This window comes from Lycorma delicatula, chromosome 6 (genome assembly GCF_047948215.1).
Source record: "Lycorma delicatula isolate Av1 chromosome 6, ASM4794821v1, whole genome shotgun sequence".
NCBI lineage: Eukaryota > Metazoa > Arthropoda > Insecta > Hemiptera > Fulgoridae > Lycorma > Lycorma delicatula.
This window is the reverse complement of record NC_134460.1, coordinates 74,583,711-74,604,367: the sequence shown is the minus strand read 5'-3', so window position 1 is coordinate 74,604,367 and position 20,657 is coordinate 74,583,711. Positions and strand designations below refer to the sequence as shown.

The 20,657-nt window shown below is 33.5% G+C and overlaps 1 protein-coding gene across 3 annotated transcripts in view; it reads right to left on the bottom strand.

The window, feature by feature from the left end:
• tank (EI24 domain-containing protein tank) overlaps positions 1 to 20,416 on the bottom strand; it is a 33,301-nt gene extending 12,885 nt beyond the window's left edge. Inside the window, exons 1-6 of one of the 3 annotated variants that reach the window (XM_075367901.1) lie at positions 20,209 to 20,416; positions 19,717 to 19,841; positions 17,497 to 17,681; positions 9,060 to 9,315; positions 7,821 to 7,940; positions 6,214 to 6,437 (exon numbers count right to left, since the gene is read on the bottom strand). In XM_075367901.1, the coding sequence (XP_075224016.1) occupies positions 6,214 to 6,437; positions 7,821 to 7,940; positions 9,060 to 9,315; positions 17,497 to 17,681; positions 19,717 to 19,770 (839 nt within the window). In that variant the 5' untranslated portion in view covers positions 19,771 to 19,841; positions 20,209 to 20,416. The remainder of the gene's footprint in view (positions 1 to 6,213; positions 6,438 to 7,820; positions 7,941 to 9,059; positions 9,316 to 17,496; positions 17,682 to 19,716; positions 19,842 to 20,208) is intronic. The other 2 variants (XM_075367903.1, XM_075367902.1) reach the window with 2 other exon arrangements.
• Between the last annotated feature and the right edge of the window lie 241 nt (positions 20,417 to 20,657).

Genomic DNA, 20,657 nt, shown 5'->3' with positions numbered 1-20,657 from the left:
TTATTAGATACTGAAATAGATATGTTATGTAATATTATGCAGGCTAATCGGGTGTTACTGATTAGTGTTTAACCCTAAATGTATTTATTTAAAGTTTTATAACTATATAAAATATCCAACCCAAACATGCACAAGATTAATGTCTACTGTTTATGCTACACTTTTCGTTCTGGGAGTGGTGAACAAACTTACACTAGCCTACGCTATTAGTCATTCATAAGAAAAATTTCTTTATTCAGAATTGTGTAAATAAAAATCAAACAATGTGTCACTCTAAACATTGAAATGAAACATTAAATCTCTATTTATACAAACCGTTCCTGATTCATTCAGAGATTAACTTGTTTTTGTAAATTATACCATTCTAATTTATACTGTATTTGCAGTAAAACTTGTCCAGTTAATTGTGTGTATCCAAAGTCAATTAAGGTTATTGTCCGATTATAGTGTTCTTTGAGTTTCAATTTTTGAAGTCTCACGTGAAATTTTAAAAGTAATTTATTCGCATTAAATTAGTAAATTTTTATTGGCTCTATCTTATGGTAGTGAATTGATTTTATTATTTTGCATATTATGTCTAATTTATGTGGAAAAGACATTCATTGCCAAGGGAAAGACATTATGCACAACGTTTTTAATTACATTCTGGGAGAAGCTGCAGCTGGAATGTTTGTTAGTAACCCCAAAAAAGTTATATATTGTGTTGCATGTGCCACAGGAGTCTCAAAAAGGACAGTTTATGAATTACTGGTGAAATAGCTTCGGAAAAAAATTCAGTTCTCCTTGCAAAGGACTATAACGCAAAAAAAGTGACAAACCCAGATAGTTTTGATCGGAATGCCACATGATGTAAAGTGTTAAAATTTTACTTAAACGAGGGCTGGTTGCCTTCTCTAAGCAACCTTACCACAAAACTAAAAAGTGATGCAGTACTTAATGGACAAAAGAATAGTTTACAGATATTTTTATTAAGCATGGACTTCAAACGGAAGAGAATCAGAAATAACCGGGCAATTCTTATTGAAAAACATGTTATTCAGTACAAATGGTTTGTATATTTGAATAAAATTGAAGAAGACCAAGAAGACATAGATCAAGTTGAAGGAAGACCAATCGTCTACATCGATGAGACTTATATTTTAAGTTCTCATTGCCAACATTCTGTTAGCAACCTTCAAATGCACCTGTGTTTTGCTGTGCCAATTTCAAAAGGAAAAAGGATAATAATTATCCACGCCAATAGTGATATGGGATTCATACTTAACTGCTTGACAGTATGGAAGGCCAAATCTTCCTCAGGTGATTATCATTCTCAAATGAACTGCAACATGTTATTAAAGTGGATAAGAGAAAAATGAATGCCTAACTTGCTAGTAAACAGTGTCGTCGTTATTTTAGATGCTTCTTATCACAATTCTGAAGAAAGCCAAGCACCAAATTCAGCATCAACAAAACTAATGATTGACTGGCTGTAGACTAAGAGCTTACCATTCCATGAAAATTTGACAAAAGTTCAGTTGTATGAGACAATTAAAAAAAATAAAGATCATCTGAGAGCATATAAGATACATGAGATATTGGAGGAAGGCAGATTCCCTGTTTTACGCCTACCCTATATCATCATGATTTGAATCCTATCAAGAAGATATGGCACAGGTGAAGAACCGGGTTGCAGCTGAAAATATAAAATTTAAGACAGCTGCAACAATGGAAATTTGTCATAAAAAGTTCACAGAACTCTGTCAAGCCCTATATAAAATGTTGCAAACATTTAAAAAAAATGAAGTTGAGTATCACAAGCTGCAAGGACCTCTAGAACAACAAATTGAACGTGTCATCATTAATTTGGGAGGCAAGAGTTCATCAGAATCATCAAAAGAAGACGAAAAAAGCACTTGGGAGTTCAAGTGCTATATATTCAGCAAATTTTTTACTTTAGTTATTTATATTATGCCACTACTAATTACAGAATTCATAATGAAATACATTATAAAGTAAAATGTAAAAGTTTTACTGAAAAAAGGATTGCCGAGCAAGTAAAAACAAATATAAAAACACAGAATAATATTACACGTCAAGGTAATAATTATATTTAATTCTTTTTTTACTTTAAAAATAAGTTAACTAAGTATTTGTGTATTGTTTTATTCGGTTATGAATTTATTTTTTTTATATAAATATATTTATACTGTAATTAGTCAAGTTTAAAAAAATTACTAAAAAACTTATATTGTATATATATATCATAAAATTACAATATATGTACTGCCTTCCACAAGTAGCATATTATAGCCGCGCACTAATTAGACAACCATCGCCTAGATCAGATATGTGTCAATTCAGCTTGGACAAGCAATACACACATACGAAGTCTGTTCAGAAAATAACCAAACATTGTTATTGTTATTTAAGTGCAACATATTTAAGTGTTAGTAGTGATTTTTATAATGTGTGATTTTCAGGAGCAATGATACAACATAAAATTTTGCGTGAAACTACCAAAAACTTTCACAGAAACATTTCAACTTTTGAAACAAGCTTATGGAGATGATGCTCTGGGTTGTACGCAATGTTATGAATGGTTTTCATGATTTAAAAAAGGTCCAAAGATGACTCGATCAGAAAGGCCTTCAACTTCAACTGATGACATCCATGTTCAGAAAATCAACGATTTGGTGTGTGCAAATCGCCAATTGATTGTTGGAGAACTTGAGGAAGAGGTTAGCATCTTGATTTGATAATGCCATGACATTTTGACTAAAAAATTTAACATGCATCGAGTTGCAGCAAAGTTTATTCCTTGTTTTATGACCAAACTGTAGAAAGAATGAGTGGAGATTTTTCAACAAATTCTTGAACCAGCCAATGATGATGAAACATTCATCAAAGCACCATAATGGGTTTACGGTTACAACACTGAGACAAAAGTTCAATCATCACAATGAATTAGCAAAAGGATCTCCACTCCCCAAGAAAGCACATGAGTTTTGACCCAATGTCAAAGTGGTGCTCTCTTGTTTTTTTCAATTTTAATAGAATTGTGCATTTTGAATTCTTGTTTCAAGGTGAAACAGTGAACCGTGCATACTATAGAAGTGTTTTACAATGAATATGTGAAAAAATCCACAAAAAGAGACCAGAGTTGTGGCGAGACAACTCATGGTTCCTACATCATGACAATGTGCCTGCACACTCAGCTTTGTCAATTTGTCAGTTTTGCATCAAAAATCAGATGAATGTCCTCACTCAGCCACTGTACTCACCAGACCTGGCTCCTTGCAATTTTTTCTTATTTCCGAAATTAAAATCAGTAATGAAAGGATGCCGTTTTGAGACTATTGATGACATTAAAGCAAATTCATCATGGATCTTAAAGGCCATTTCAAATGAAACTATCCAGAACTGCTTCACAAAGTGGAAACATTGCTGGGGTAAGTGTGAGAATAGTAAACGAAGTACTTTGAAGGTGACAAAGACTAATAATCTGTAAAATTAATAATAAAAGTAAAAAAAATAGAAGTTCAGTTATTTTCTGAAAATAAGATTTGAAATTTTGAAGTTTTCTTTTGATTTGAGGTTTTGAAATTTTTGAGATTTTTTGAAAATTTGTAATTTTGTGAAAATTTGAGATTTTTGTGATGTGTCTCTTTTGAGTCATTTCAGTTAATTGATGCAAAATATCAACAGTCATAAAATCCTTATATTTTTCCCATAATTCTTTTGGATTTTTTGGTAAACATGTAGATAATATTACAGGAAATTATTTATGTATTTGAACTGGATGATCAGAAATTGATGCATCAGCAAGAGACTACCTCAATGTGAATCATTTTCCAGTAAGTTCAAATTCTGACATGCTTCCCAATATGTTGCACACAAGCAACCATCAACTGTTCTTAAATTTTGAGATGATGTTCATCCACACACGTTAACTAATAATAAATGCAAATATAAGACATTCTGTTTGTATGAACAGTATATAATTTTCCCAAAGTAATTGTTAAAAATAAATCTTTTTGACCTTCAACAGCTTTTCCTAGATGCGTTCCAAGTAAAATAACAATGTTTTGGCATAATGAAAAGATGCAGTTAATGTTGTTTGTAGTCGTCTTGCTGCTCTTTCTCATATATTTTCTATAGTAAAATAAACAGGTTGGCCATTTTCGAAATGGACAGCTAAATGAACAACTGTTGGGTGTCGTTCTTGTATTGGAAATGACAAAATTCACGCACACTGCTTCACTGCTACTAATACACTGTCCCATTTGATACAGATTGATTTTATCAAAAGATTATCTTATCACTTCCTTTGTTGACATATTTGCAAATGTATTTAATGGATTTTACATAGTTACAATATTCAATATTGATGTGTGCTTTGAAAGTTTTTGATAGTAGTGGTGAATATGGCACAACCTACAGATTATCAACTTTCAATTTCTTTGTTTCTGGCTTTTAAAATTATGGATTTACCATTTTGATCCGATCGACAATGATATTGTGGATAACCACTATTGCTAGTAATAGTTTCAGGAAGCAATGCCCTTGGATAATGTTTTGTGCATTCTCCATCAGCCATACATAGTGAATTCATGTTGTGAACACCTCAAGGACCATGAATCATATTTTTGTCACAATTTCAAACAATCCAGGATCGACAGTTAAATCATGAATTTCAGCTGAAATCACATTATTAATTTCATCAGGTGTAATTTAATTGATCAACCAAATCAAAATGTGGGCATGCGATAATCCTCATTTTTGTCATTTTATGAAATACATCCAACAACATAATTCTCCAAATACATGATGTTTAACAACGAAATCCATTAATGATTTCAATATTTGCTTAAATACATGTGCTGGTAATGTCATGTCGATTTTCTGACAATTGACCAGGCAATAAAAGTTCATTAATCTCAGCCCATGAGGGATTAAATGTGGTTTATGTAATGAGCAAATCTGGACAACTGTATTGACGAATATACGACATTACATCTTATGTGTATTGATGCATGCATTGTGGACTGGACTACATATGTTGCCAGCACTGTTTATTGTTTCATATAAATGTATGTATTCATCAGAACGTAGTTTTTTCTGATTTTTACAAATATACTACAAATGTTCAGTTTCAATCTCTGCATACATGTCGGCAATGTACTGATGAAATAATTGACATTTTAAAAAGTGATTTTCAACATTTTCATGAATCATCAATCTGTATGAGTAATCAATTCGTTGCACTGACTTTTTTGTTCCTTCTCATTTACTGGATATATCATTTTGATATTAAAATGATATAATATTGTCAGAATAATATTGGATATGTAATGCATCATAGGGGAGCAGTGAGTTTCTGCAACACATTAAAGAAAATTATTTTGACAATGACATACAATGTCACATGATTGAAATTCTTCTCCACTTCATCAATTGTTGGAGTATTAAACCTTCTTGCGTGTTGCCCAAAATGTGTTTTGTTGGCTTGAATCACTATTTTATAGTTATCACATGGCATTTGTTCAATGGTTATTCTGAACAATTTAATCAGTTCATGAAATAAATTTTGCAATGATTCAATTATTTCTCTTTTTGTGGTTTGGTTAATTTTCCAACGTTGATTTACTTGATCATTTGAATTTCCAATGAAAAAAGTACGCAAAAATTTATGTTCAAATAATAACATATTCTGAAATTTTCAGCAAAATCAATTTAAGTATTTTTGAGTTATTAGGGTACACACAAAACAAAGATTGTCTTTTATTTATACAGATTTCAATCAGTTCTTTGAACTACATTCTTCATGTAGGCCAAAATATGCTCTGGACGTAAAATTCAGTATGTTTTATGCAGAATAGAGTGGTTTTTGTTTGAACTTGATATTTTTAAATTAAGAAAGTTATTAAAGTTTCCATAAACCGTAAAAAAAAGCAGCCAATAATTTTAGTTCAATCAGTTCAAAATAGCATTTCAGTTTTAAAGGATGTAGTAAATCAGAATATAAAACTACTAAATGATAAATTTAATAAGAAAAATATTGATAGTGCAATTAAATTCCTGTAATGAATCTAAATAATATTAAATTAAATTCAACTTAATTAAATGCCTTACTTTTCGACCATTCTTCCAGTCTTAAGTAAAATGAAGTTATTACTAAAGAAAATCACAAGTAAAACCATAAAGAAATTTAACTAATATTGATGACATTACCTAATAATGTATGAGGAAGGAATTGCTGTAAAAACAGCCAATGGCAGACCAAATCCAATGAAATAAGGCCAATTGTTTTCTATGTAAGTTAATCGCCTGTGAAGTTCCCAGCCCATATTGCACCATTTGTATTCAAAAGCATATAATGAATAGAGCATGCACATATGTACAAGAAATAATACTTCACCCAGCAATTGATATGGTACTAAATTTACCATCATACTCTGTTTAACAAAAAAAAAAGAAAGAAAAAAGTTAGTCTCATTTTAAGTAAATTATAATTAAAAAAACATAAATAAACACTTACAAAGAATATTTAAACATAATTCAAATTTAATATAAACACAAACACACTGTTACTCTCTGCTATTAGACAAATTGGAGAATAGGTATAAAGTTGAAGGTTTTTTCTAGTATAAGTGGAATTTCCTTTTACACTAAACAAACCTTTTATAAAGTAATCTAATGAATACTCGTTCAAAAAATATGACAACATTGTACCCCTTCCCCATACATAAAAAAAATTACTCAGTTATTCTATTCTGGTTAAGCCTTTTTCCCGTTTCCTTAATTCATCCAGGAAAATGCAGGAGATCCTTTTTGGTGACGATGGAGCACACCTTCCTTTCCTGATGTGATCAGTATGATGTAAAACTATACTCTGAACAATTAAATTTATTATTTATAGAACTTATTAGAAATGTTGAAATAATGAGTTTTCATGACAAAATTAGACTGTAAAATTTTTGTTTGGCGTTAATATTAACCATCTGCACCAAAAATTGGTAAATTAAAAATTCTATATTACACACATTTATATTTACAAGTGTGATATCTTTTCAAAAAAGAAAAAATGTTATTTCTAAAACACTATTCACTTCCATCATAGTAGTCACCTTTTCATACAGCCTATGAGAAAGGTAAGGATACATTTGCTATACTTCTGTTCACACATTTTTATAATCTCCAAACCGACTAAAAGAAATCAAAACACAATTATTTTAAAATGAAATTATGCATATAAAAAATATAAATTTCTAATTTAAGTTTTTAAACAATGCAATTAAATAAACTAATTAATTAGTTTTTAAATACAAATAAACCCAAATTTTAAGGATCAATAATTACGACTATCACCATTAAAAAAAAAAATTACATCTCATTTTCAAGTATTAATACGAATGAATTATAAGCATGTTTTTTTAATACGTATAGCATGTAATTTTTCAATTATGATGTAACAATTATTCATTTACAACCTACTGTTATACAATTACTGTAATAACTTTTCACACTTTGTGATACTGTTCTGTAATGTTTTCTCATGATTTTTTCTTGATTACTTCAAGCAAACACTAGGACAGTTTCTCTAAAGATATACATTATTAAAATATATGTATACAAATAATATAATCACTTACTCATTTCTACCATGTTTTATATAATTTATAACATTACAAGATGTTATAAGTATGACTTATTTTATCCAAAATAAAACTTACCATATTTGAAATACACTTTTTTAATAAAAAATATAATTTAATTTTAAAATAAATGGGTTTTGATAAAATATTTATTATAAACATTTAATTATTAAGTAAAGTTACCTGAACCAGAAACAGAGCCTGAACTAGGATGCTGAAAAGTGAGTCGGCAATTAATTTGCTAACACTAGAGAGCTGCTGAGGTCGGCCTCTACTGTATCTGTAGGCAGAATCAGCAATATCCTGCAATAAATATAATTATTCTTCCTTCAGTGTTTTCTTAAAATAAAGCTAACATCATCAGTTCTAATATGATGAAAAAACTAAGGAAAATTATTAAGAACCCTAGTATATACTCATATCATAATGATTAATCAAATAAAATTATTAAAATCTCCAACTTATAGCACAACTGTGCTTAGTGCTTAGGTAAACAGAACACGGGAATGTTTTTTTTTTTTGCTGCAACCAAAGCTATAGTAAGCTCAGGTTATCAAATTAATTATTACAATATACTACACTATGAATAAGAGCAATCGATCATGCTTGCAGGCAATGATAAGCAATTCTCTAGCATGTGTCACAGTGGTAAGCACAAAATGACTCAAGATCTTAATGTTTTGAGTTATTGTTGTAAGCATCTAATTTAATTCAGTTTGGTGATACCATATTGAATAAGAAAAATGAGTGATAAACATATCTATGGAAAATTCAACAGTAGTTTACCATTTACTTTCAAATACATAATGTACTCAAGAGCTAGTACACATTACGAGACATATAACATGTAGGCCATGTAGTACTCTAAACACCTGCTAAAAAGGCTGTTGCCCCTTTCAGAAATTACTAGACTTCCTCTAAATTTCTTTCTGAGATCTGATTCCTAGGCTATTCTGACCTTGTTGTCATTGAGATACCCTCCTAACGTTTTCAAGCCTATTGACTGCTTGCTCCTGACTATTTGCTTTTAATCCTGATGACATTGTCTTCTCAATTCAGTATTATTTCTTATATGGTAGAGTATTATTCACAGCTAACCCCCACCATATTTGAAGATGTATTTTGAAAAAAAAATGACAACAATCTTTCAAAACCAAATGAAAAATATAACTTTCTAAGTCAACTCTAGAACTGAGGAAACCATTAAAAGTTACTACATTCTGTTATAAACAAATGATATTTTGCTTATCTAAATATATGTTCATTATTCCAAATAATGGTTTGACCACTCTAATGCCATCATAAATTGCTGCAATCAAAAGCTTATGCAATAGCAGAAATTTTATTCATGTTCTGGAAGATCACGAATTACATTCAATTAATAATAATTACTTATCAACTAATAATAAAGTAATATAATACCTGAAACCATAAGCTATTGATAACTTTACTGAGCAAAAATAACGGTAAAACCCATATCATTCCAAAAGTCCATGTTAAACATGATTTTGTAACAGTCCATACATATTTCCCTGTAACTGAGGAATTTCCAAAAGCTGATATCATAAAATACTTTAATCCTGGAAGAACTGCATATTCAAATAAAAGAATACTAAGCCAAAATACTCCTCCATTTAAAGCACAACACTGTGCAGTTCGCCTCAATACCTTAGGTTCTCTGTAAAACAAACATGCTAATATTAAAATGAAGTTCATTATAACCCACAAGTTAATAAAACAGTTTAAATGTGCTTAAAAACAGAATATTTCTGATTGTCATTGGCCATTACAATGTTTGACCGGCAAATTATGAGATAATTCTGTAAGTTCACAAGTGTTAATAATAAATATTTTATTTATTTATTTAATACATTTTTTGAATAATTTAAAAATTAATAAAACTTAATAACAAATATAATTCACATTATTAAAAAAAATGTTTCAATAATAAGGCAGCTTGGTTGATATTAAATTTTTTTTTATTTTAACAGGTTAGCGCATAAGTATAAGTACACATTACCAGAGTCATTGGGAAAGTTTTCAGATTAATACACTGATGGCGCAAGTAAGACCAAATGATTATGATATTTGTCAAATATGAACCTTTAGATGACATGCTGCAAAGTTTCAGACACATCTCTTAGAGATGTGTCTGACAAACAAAAAGAATTAGATTCCTCTTTAAAGGATTCTTCTCTTTCATTTTTGATGGTAAAAACATGGACTGCTCAATTTAAATATGGTTGTACATCAGTTCAAGATGATGAACACTTGGGATGCACAAAAACTGACAGACCAACAAAATCATCATAAAAATCAATAACACCATATTAAAGCATAGCTAACTGAAGGTACACGAGCTTCCTGATATTGCAAACATCTTGAGAGACTGTGTCCACTATATTTTACAGTTTTGGGTATAAAAAAGCTTTCTGCACAATGAGTTTGCATTAAAGTGTACACTCCTCAAGGTTTTTTTTTATCAACCTTTTTTAAACACAACAAGGGGCGATCGGTAACCGTCTAGAAACACTGCCTCGGTCGCACCCGTGTGTCGCGGTGTAGCCTTTTCGTTTTCCTGTTTAGCCTCCGGTAACTACCGCTTAGATAATTCTTCAGAGGATGAATGAGGATGATATATATGAGTGTAAATGAAGTGTAGTCTTGCACATTCTCAGTTCGACCATTCCTGAGATGTGTGGTTAATTGAAACCCAACCACCAAAGAACACCGGTATCCACGATCTAGTATTCAAATCCGTGTAAAAATATCTGGCTTTACTAGTTCTTGAACGCTGTAACTCTCGACTTCCAAATCAGCTGATTTGGGAAGACGCGTTGCGTTAACCACTAGACCAACCCGGTGGGTGTCGCGGTGTAGCCTGCCCACCCTGTCCCTGTCTCTTCTGAACCTCCCATCGGGGTCCCTGTTGAATCATTGGTACATCCCAACCTCCTCTTCTGGAAACCGTGATGTCTCTCAAAAGGAGGGCTACCCTTCCCATTCCTACCCTACTTGGGGTGCGACCTCACGCATACAGCCCCCCCCCCCCCCCAATTCAGCGCACCTCCCCTCATTCCTCAAGAGTCCTTCTTACATCATCGAAATGACTCAACCTAGCCACTCTTATGTGTGGCCATGCCAGGTCACCCTCACCAAAAAGGCTGCCTCCCTTTTTTTTTATATACAACATATTATATATTTACAACACATATTTTAAAACTTTAAATATACTGCTCTCGATTCCTTTCTTTCTTTTTCCTGTTTAGCCTCCGGTAACTACCGTTTAGATAATTCTTCAGAGGATGAATGAGGATGATATGTATGAGTGTGAATGAAGTGTAGTCTTGTACATTCTCAGTTCGACCATACCTGAGATGTGTAGTTAATTGAAACCCAACCACCAAAGAACACCGGTATCCAAGATCTAGTATTCAACCGTGTAAAAATAGCTGGCTTTACTAGGACTTGAATGCTGGAACTCTCGACTTCCAAATCTGCTGATTTGGGAAGACGCGTTCACCACTAGACCAATCCAGTGGGTCTACTCTCTATTCCTACACTCTCTAATCAGCACTCCAATCCATCGCTTCTTTTTCTTTCATTTCGAGAACTTTTTTTGCTAGTGAAGTCATGTGGTTCTACTGCCTTCTTCCTTGGAGTATATATTCCACCGTGTTGTTCACTGTCAGTTCATCTTATCCTGCCAGTCTCCTGACAGCCACCCATCTTCTGCAATGAAAGAATACATTCCCCGCCATGTCTTCTTCACGGCAATAGATGCACATAGAATCTTCTTTTATTCGGAACCTGAACAAGTTTGAATTGAATTCTCCATGGCCAGACAGGAGCTGTGTGAGATGGCAGTCAGTTTCACCAAACCCCCGCCTGACCCATGGCTCTAGCCTTGGAATGAATCATCTTGTCTAGGCACCTCGTTCAGTAGTTCTCAAATTGGCTTGCCACTCGGCTAAAGAGCAGCCCCCACACTTCCAGTTTATTTATCCCCTCGTACTTTCTTTTTAATTTGAGTGCCCTCAGTTGGATTGGTGGGACTGCCGATATTGTCCTATAGATGGACACTATTTTTATGTTCGCCATATGTTGCAGTGATGTTATTCTGCTGACATTTTTCTTATATTCCAGTGTATTGTATCACAGGGTACCGCATACAGCAGGATCGATGAAGCAATCAAGAGCAGTAGCCTCCGTTTAATGGCCCTTGGCACCTTCTTGTTATGCAACAGTTTTTCCAGGTTTGATAAAGCCTTTTCTGCCTTATCCACCGCCTCTTGTAAGTGAGTGCTGAACTTCCCTGATCGATCGAGCAGTTCCCCGAGGTACTTGGTATGTCTGCACTCCATCACCGTATGTCCCTCAACTTCGATCTTTATGTCTCAGCCTCTTCTTCCTACTATGGCCACCACAGATGTTTTATTAGATGCCAACTAAGGCCTCTCTGTTTCAGCCACTCACTCATCAGTGCTACAGCACCGTTGGCAGGCTCTCCTACCTGATCTTCGCGGTTCATCCAGATGCCAGCAGGGCCAGATCATCTGCATATGCGACCAAATGCGTGTCGGCTGGTTGAATATCCTGCACCAGGCCGTCATATACTACATTCCACAAAAGTGGGCCCAATACTGAACCTTGTGGCACCCCTCCATCCATGCATTTGGAACTCTAAAGAGCCATTCTCCGTCTCTGCTATCAGAGCCCTGTCATTCAGGTAGCAATTAATGACGGCCAAGAGATAATTACTCACTCTCCTTGACCGTAGTTCCTCCATGATAACATGCCAGGGGACGCTGTTGAAAGCGTTCTGGACGTCTAGTAGAACTACCAACGGTATCAAGCGGCTCCTCCAGGTACCGGCCGCTCTCTTTTTGGCTCATTCCTTAATGTGTCTTATGGCGTCGATGGTAGATCTTCCCTTAACAAACCATACTGGTTTTGGAAAAACCCACCCGACGCCATAAGCTCGTTTTTAATGCGCTCAGCAAACATCCTCTCATAGACCTGCCCCATAGTGTTTATTAGACACAGAAGTCGGTATTTCTCCCCCCCGTCAGCATATCCTTGTTTTGATACAAAAACCAAGCGGCCATTCTTCCAGCAGCAGGGGCATTCTCCTTTCATTAGGGCTTCATTGAGCGCATCCAGTATAAGCCAAGGATGCCAATCCACCATACACTTTATCACAGACCCAGGTACGCCATCATGGCCAGGAATCTTTTTTGCATTGATCTGGGCAACCACCCATCTTAACTCTTCCATTGAAAATCTGATAGCCTGACCTCCTTCCATCTTTGTTCAAGTTTCTTGCCACACAATGAACAATGACAGAACCGCCCTATTCATTTGACCTCTAGAGAAACTGGGGAGGCGTCTACCAAATTTTTCCATCAAAATCCGCTACGCCATCTCCAAAGGATTGGAGTCCAGATCAGCTATCAGTTTTTGCCAGGCTTCAATGTTGACCAAATCTATCTCCTCCCTAAGTCTGTTCTTGGCCACTTCATAGTCTGTCTCTAGGAGCTCTCTTCCTCCCACCTGGCTTTGTCTCGCCCTCATTAACAACCTCCTCTTCTTCAGGGCATCTTTCTTTAAAAAGGCGATTCTGTCCGACCACCAGTACACATTTCTTCTTCTGTCGTTGTTTGGTCTGCATTCCATCCTACAGGCTTGTTCTAAGGCAGCCATCAGATTTTCTGGTTCTGGCGGTTGCTCCGATCCCATCATGTCACAGATATTATCCACATCTTCTGCAGCTGTTGCTCCGAGGGTTGCCATCAGGAAGGCTGTCCTTGATGTAGCTGTGTCAGAGCTTATCCTAAATCCAATTGCCATATGATCACTGCTGTATTCATCAGTGAGAACTTCCCAAGAATCAAGTAATCTTACCAATTCTTCCGATATAGCAGTGATGTCTAGTACTGAACCCTTGCCCCTTTCAATAAAAGTTGGTACAGCAGGGATGTTTATGACAACCATGCCCATTGATGCTAGCATGGCTGCCAGCTCGTACCCTTACGGTGTCGATCGTCGATCCCCAAGCTCCAAAAACTTCGCATTCAGGTCACCAGCTAGAGCCATTGGTTTCCTGAGTCTGTGGATATTGTATTCTATATCCTGAAGAAAGTCACTGAAACTTTCTTGCCCACTATTTGGAGATATATATCTGCTTATCAGGGCGGAGTCTGTCAATACTATAATGAAAAAGCCTTTCCCGATGATTGTTCTTTCTGTCGCGTGCTGCCCCTTAACAATATCTATCATCGCATCCCCATCTTCATCCGACAATCAGTGTCTGCTATTAACATAGCGTCTGTTGGGCTTCGAGATGAGGATGAAATCTAGCCCCTCAGAAACAGCAGCTCCCAAGGCAAGATCATGAGCCGCTGCGTTCCTGTTGGCATTTAGTTGAAGACAACTAGCCATCCGTGAGTGGATGCTTTGCCACCCGTCCTGTGTCCTCCTTTACCACACTTAAACATTTGAGAGGTGCAATGCATTCCCTCTTCTTGAGCCCCTACTCGCCACAGTTATAGCAATGTTCTGAACGATCTGGGCCTTTACATGCAGCTGCCATATGTCTCATCCCCCAGTGTCTATAGCAGTACTGCTGCTGTCGTTTTATCTCTATGTGGCAAGACTGCCAGCCCACTAAGATCCTTCTCTTCATGACCAATCTTTGTGCTTCATGAACCGGTAATGTTACCGACGCATTTTGCATAGAGCCAGCCTCATTAACGACACCTTTACTCTCGTTGCACCTCTGTGTTTTTTCCACTGCCTGCAGTACCTCTTTCTTCATCACTACCTGATCTAGATCCTTTATATGTGTGACTGTCATCCTAGTGGCGGGTCCCTTGTCCTCAACCTTGATGTCTGGTGCTACCGCTGCTACACGTTCCTTGTTTTATCTATCTCTTAGTAATCTTATCTACATGGATATGAAGCATCTTGGAGAGCTCTTCTAATTTTGTGATAAGTACCACCAGCCTACAGTTAACTTCTATTTTCATGTACTTGAGCTACACTTCTCTGGATCGATCTTCTTTCTTTTTTCTCAGGTACTTTCTTATCACTGGGCACCTTCTGCAATCCAATACTACTTTTCTTTATCTGAGACCATGATGGACTCGGTCTGTACTCCTCTGCTTCCTCCATTTATTTGGTAGTTTTTTGGATGGACCACCAACCATCATACATTTATTTATTGAGACTTCCATTAAGTTCCCACAAGTACTGCCGAAATAAATGACCACCCCTGCAGAGAGCACGCGTACTGGGGCTAGGGCAATAAATACAACTGGGTTTGCACTTGATCCCAGAGGACACTGTTTGAGACTCACTACACAGAGCTATCCACCCATCAGCACGATAGTTTCCACCTTGGGTTGTGGTTGCAATTCGTAAGGTATCATAACATCACCATATGTAAGATTGTGTAAGTATGTATGAAGTGTAGTAAAAGGGTACCAATTGTACTTTTGTAAAGTTGTTGGTGTACTGTATGTGTGTAGTGTAGTGTCCTAAAAGTGCTATTGTGGTTCACCACTCCTCAAGGTTGTTTAAACTTATTTAAACGCAATTCAGCTGAGATTCTTTAAGGTTTAATAATAGCAGATGAAACATGGATTCGTCATTATATACCAAAGACCAAACAGCAGTCAAAACAGTGAGAGAGAGCATCAAAGAAAGCAAAAATGGTTCTTCCACCTGAAGGAAAAAAGTCATGGCTCTGGAGTTTTAGAATTGTGGTGGTATGATACTCACAGACTACCTGGAAAATGGCAGGATCATTACCGGGTAGTATCATGCTTCACTACAGGACCAATTGAAGGGTAATATTCAGGCTAAACATCCACATCTGGCCAAAAAGAAAGTGCTCTTTCACCATGGTAATATGCCAATACACACATCTAAGGTTGTTACTGCAAAATTCAATGACCTATATTTTAAAGTCGTTCCACATATGCTATATTCCCCTTTTTGGCTGCCAAGAATTACTTCCTCAAAAAACCTGAAGAAATTACTAGACAAAGATTCACTTCAAATTATGAGATCAAACCTAAGACAACTGCTTATTTTAGAGTTACACAAATCGCAATACACTGAAGTATTAATAAGTTACAGTTGCTGATCTAATATATCGAATTACAAGGCGACTCTTAAAATTAAAAAAAAAAAAAACCAAATCCAAAGGATTTTCAATAGCAATTTTGTGATATAGCAAGATTTATGTTTAAATCTAATAGAAATTCTTACCTTTAATTTTAGTTGTTTAAGAGGTAAGCGGATGTGATTCTATACAAAACCTGATAAATTGTAAGGACGAATAGTAAAGCACAAAAAAGCAAAAATATATTACCATCCAAGAACTAATCATTAAATAGAAACGACTAAGCATATTAAAGGCACACTGTTATATTTTAAGTGTATGGATTATGAATCTGAATTAGCTTCTAATCTGTATAAATATAAAAATCTAGATTTAAAAAAAAAATAAATTCTATTTTATGCCTCAATAATGTTTCTCTACAATTTATAAAACCTGGTTGTCATAAAAAAAAATGAAATTATCTTCCCTGCATTCAATACAATAATTTTATCTGTTATGCATAACACAAGGTGTTACATAACTGAACTGTTTATGGAAATAAGTTCTTATACTACAAAATAAATTGTGGAATTAATTTATACTAAATTTATATTCCTTTCTATCTTCACTGACTGGGAAAACAACTCACCTCAAAGTTTATTTAGAAAAAATACATAATGCAAATGTGCTATTAGTTTTTGTAAAAATTTCTGGAGAAGAATGAAAACACCTACATAATGAAGCTGAATTATGACAGTTCGTATTAGCATCTGATAGGCTAATAATGAGTGCATCTGAACACTGCTAGTTAAAACCAAATAAGTCCTAGTAAAGTCAGTTATTTTTACATGGATTTGAAGACTAGATCATGGATATGAGTGTTCTTTGGTGGTTGGGTTTCAATTAACCACACATCTCAGGAATGGTCGAACTGGGACTGTATAAAGACTACACTTCATTTACACTCATACATATCATCCTCATTCATCCTTTGAAGTATTATCTGAAAGGTAATTACTGGAGGCTAAACAGAAAAAAGAAAGTTAAAACCAAATACTGACAAATGGTTGAAGAAAGGTACACAGAATTTGTGATCAAATAACAGTAAGCTATGTCATACTGCCATGGAAGCAACCAGTCAAAGCAGCTCTGATGAAGTGGTGCTTTGCCATTTACATTTGGGTGCATGGATGAGGAATCCATGTTAAGGCACAGATTCCTCATATCTTCTAGTGAATATCTGATGTGCCTCTCAGATAAATGTTACATAATGGTTATTCATATCTTCCTTAATTGTGTATATTAAACAGCACTGACATAGACTTAAATTAACAAAGAATTGAGAGTGTTTATGGCTATTAAGTGGCTGAAAGTGACAAAACTTTTTAAATTCCTTAGATCAGTTAGATTTAATGTAAATTGAATTTATATTTTTTATTAAATTTGTTATATTTTTAATATATTTTTGGTCATTCATCAATTTTTAATAGGAGCACTTCACATTCTCACCAGACTTATGTGTCACTTTAATATATACAAACACACATGTGCGTGCACACAATAAAAACTAGAAGAAGCAGAAATCTCTGTGAAAGTGTTAATGAATTTTTTAAGCAATAAGTTAAAATGAAATAATTAACTTTAACAAAATAATTATATTCTGTAGCTAGGATGCAACTTGATAAATTGTTTATTAATTAATATTAAAAAATCTAAACATCAAATCCAACAAAAAAAAAAAAATTAACATACTCTAGATGTCTCTGTATAGGCTTAGCAGGTGTCAACTGGCTGTTTCTTCTGCGGGGTGATGCATTTTGATCTCTTATCGGGGAACTCTGTGAAGCACGATCCATTATATTTTTATCTAGATAAAATATAGTCACTGTTCCCTTTAAACTATCAGCAAGGCCTTTAAACATAGCCTTTAAAACACTCTGAAAATAAATAAGAGATTGATTCATTCTCACAAGCTATTCATCCTTCATTATGAACAGTAAAGTGTAACAACTAAAGAAACATCAAATTAAACAACATTGTCGTTATAACTTTAAAAGCTCTCCACAAAAAATTTGGCCTAGATCTATTTTAATAGATATGATTCCCCTCATTATTTGAAGTTTGTGCTTTAGAAGACAGTATGAAATTTATAGCACATGAGAAAAAGCAAGTCTGACCAGGAATCAAACCTTGGATTTTTGGTATAAAGACAAAAATGCTACTACTTTATAATGGCAGCTAGGTATGAGGTAAATATGGTAAGCCTAACGGATGAGTCCCTGGTGCTTCGGATTGGGGTTATAGGTTATAAATTTCATTTTTGGAAAATCATTTTTCAGAAAATCTCTACACAAAAGCCTCAGTTGTCAGACAATAATTTCAGGAAAACAGATTTGAAATGGAAAATTCTTATCAATTTTGGGTGATGGTATACGTAAGATTTGGCAATGGAAAAATTAGCTAATTTTAAAACTGATACAGCTGGTTTGACTTAATGGAAAAGAAGCAGTTAGCAGTATAGTAATTTAATGAGACTGAAAGATGATTAACTGTCAGCCAAGATGGGTGTTTGTGCAGACTCAGAACTGTTGGAAATGAAAAATTGAAAGGGCAATTGGAAAGAGATAAATACACTTCAATTAACGGAAAGAGAGAAGGAAATGACACTTTGTAATATGAGAAACAATCTACTGTGCTGTAGTAGGCCTAATAAACAATTATGTAACAATACTTATCAGCATGTTTACAACATTGTATGTTTTCAGTGTTATAATAAAAATAGCGGTCAGTTCAATCAACATTACATTTTGGAAGTCCGTTTTTGACTTCCAAAGAAGTCAATATGAAACAAGGTTTCTAAAACTTGAAATAACGATTTTTAACTGTTATGATAGAACTACATAGTTGCAGGATTTGGAACATCAGGTCAGAAGAAAAGAGAATCCAATATCATCAAAATATGGTGGTACATGAAAATACTCTTAAATGACAACAGCAATAAAGATGTTTTTGATAGGATGAAAAAAAAATATATTTGGAAAATCACATGAAATTTAAGAACTAAATTTACTGAAAACGTAAATAGAGAATTGTACAAATACAAAGTGAATAATTAATAATAGGTTTCAAATAAGAGCAATAAATTATGTATGATGTGCACTGCTATTATGAAAATATGCAGTGGTAGGCAAAAAAGAGCCATAAAGAAAGTGATTGTAAATAAAAATCTACCAACTGAAGACCAAAAAAGAAGTATTATTTGAAAAATTTTCACCACAATAAAAAAAAAATGTAAAAAAGTGTGTTAAGTGATCATTGTGATACAAATTCACTTTATTTTTGTTCAATAGATTTAAAAAAAACTTTCCATGGGCCACTGTGCTTATTATTCACAAATAAATATCTCTAAAACAGAATCCAATCGTTTGCATTACTTCATATTTCATATTAATACTCTTTTAATTTGAGTTTTTGTGCCATTATTTTTGTAAATTTTTACCACATAAATACATTCTTTATATATATTATATACATAAAATTTAAAAGTTCACTTGTTAGCAACACAAAAAACATACAAAAATAACACTCATTCAATTAACATTTGGAATAAGAATATAACAAATTTTAATTATTATTCTCAAATACAAAAAGAAAGTTAACTAACTATACTATAATACTAAGTACAAGAAAAACACAATTCGAATATTAATTCAAAATGAATACTCTCAAATCAACAGGATCAGAGGATTTTTTTCTAAATTATAATAAACATAAAATGTGACTAATGTTTAATTTGAAAACACCTCTTTGTTACAATTACACAAGAGAGTAGCAATATAGCAAACTTTATTTTTTTGTGAAGTATAAAGCACAATTCACATAATTTATTCAACAGTATGGCTTTTTTTACGATCGTCAAACTTCACTGATTAAAACTTACAATATAAAAAAACGTTATGAAACAAAATATACCCATGTAATCACCAACAATTTTAAAAAGGCATAAAATATCAATCTTGCATCCATTTTCAGTAAAACAAATTTTTAGGAACAATTTTCTTGATAAAACTGACATTTTAACAGAAATATTTGGAAGTCTGAAAAATAAGAATTCATTTTTCAAAAGTGAATACTAAATAGTATACAGCACATAAAATAATACAAATTATAACTTTACTGGCTTCATGAACAATGTTATTTAGAATAATTAAAAATTTTATTAATATTACTATGATTAACAACTTCTTAAGTAGATTAACAAGAGCTTATTAAAATAAACACATAATGTTATCTTATCAGTAAGTACATCGATTCCTTAATAAACTACGATTTTAAATTTAATACTGTTCAATATTACGTTTTAATACTAAACTACTCGGAATCTGAGAGGTTAAAAAAGTCAAAAATACAAAGCTGATAATATAAATAAACATAGAGTGCATTTATTAATAAAGAGTTACTTACAACAAAAATATCCATTACATAAAAACTAGTGAACAACCGTTACAAAATTTTAAAATCTGTCTCTCACGTCTATCGAACCTAAAAACGTTACTCACGATCAAACCATTGAACACAAAAACTGGCTAACATAATGCTAATTCCCATAAAGGAGTTTACTAGACCCTCTGCGATTTCGCAAATATCAGCTGTTAAACATATGCACAGTAGACTCGCGCCACAACTGTTGTGACGATTCTTTGTGTGAAAAAAAAACTGGTAAAATTTAGTTCTTTGTTCAAATAATTATAATTCAATATAATTATAATAAATTCTACCAATATTTCATGATGTATTTTCTTGCATTTTTCCCCAGAACCCACTACATGTTAATGAGAAAATTGTTTTAAGTACATATACAGTTTGTATAATTTTTTTCTATTTACCACAAGTAGTAAAATAGTTATATGACT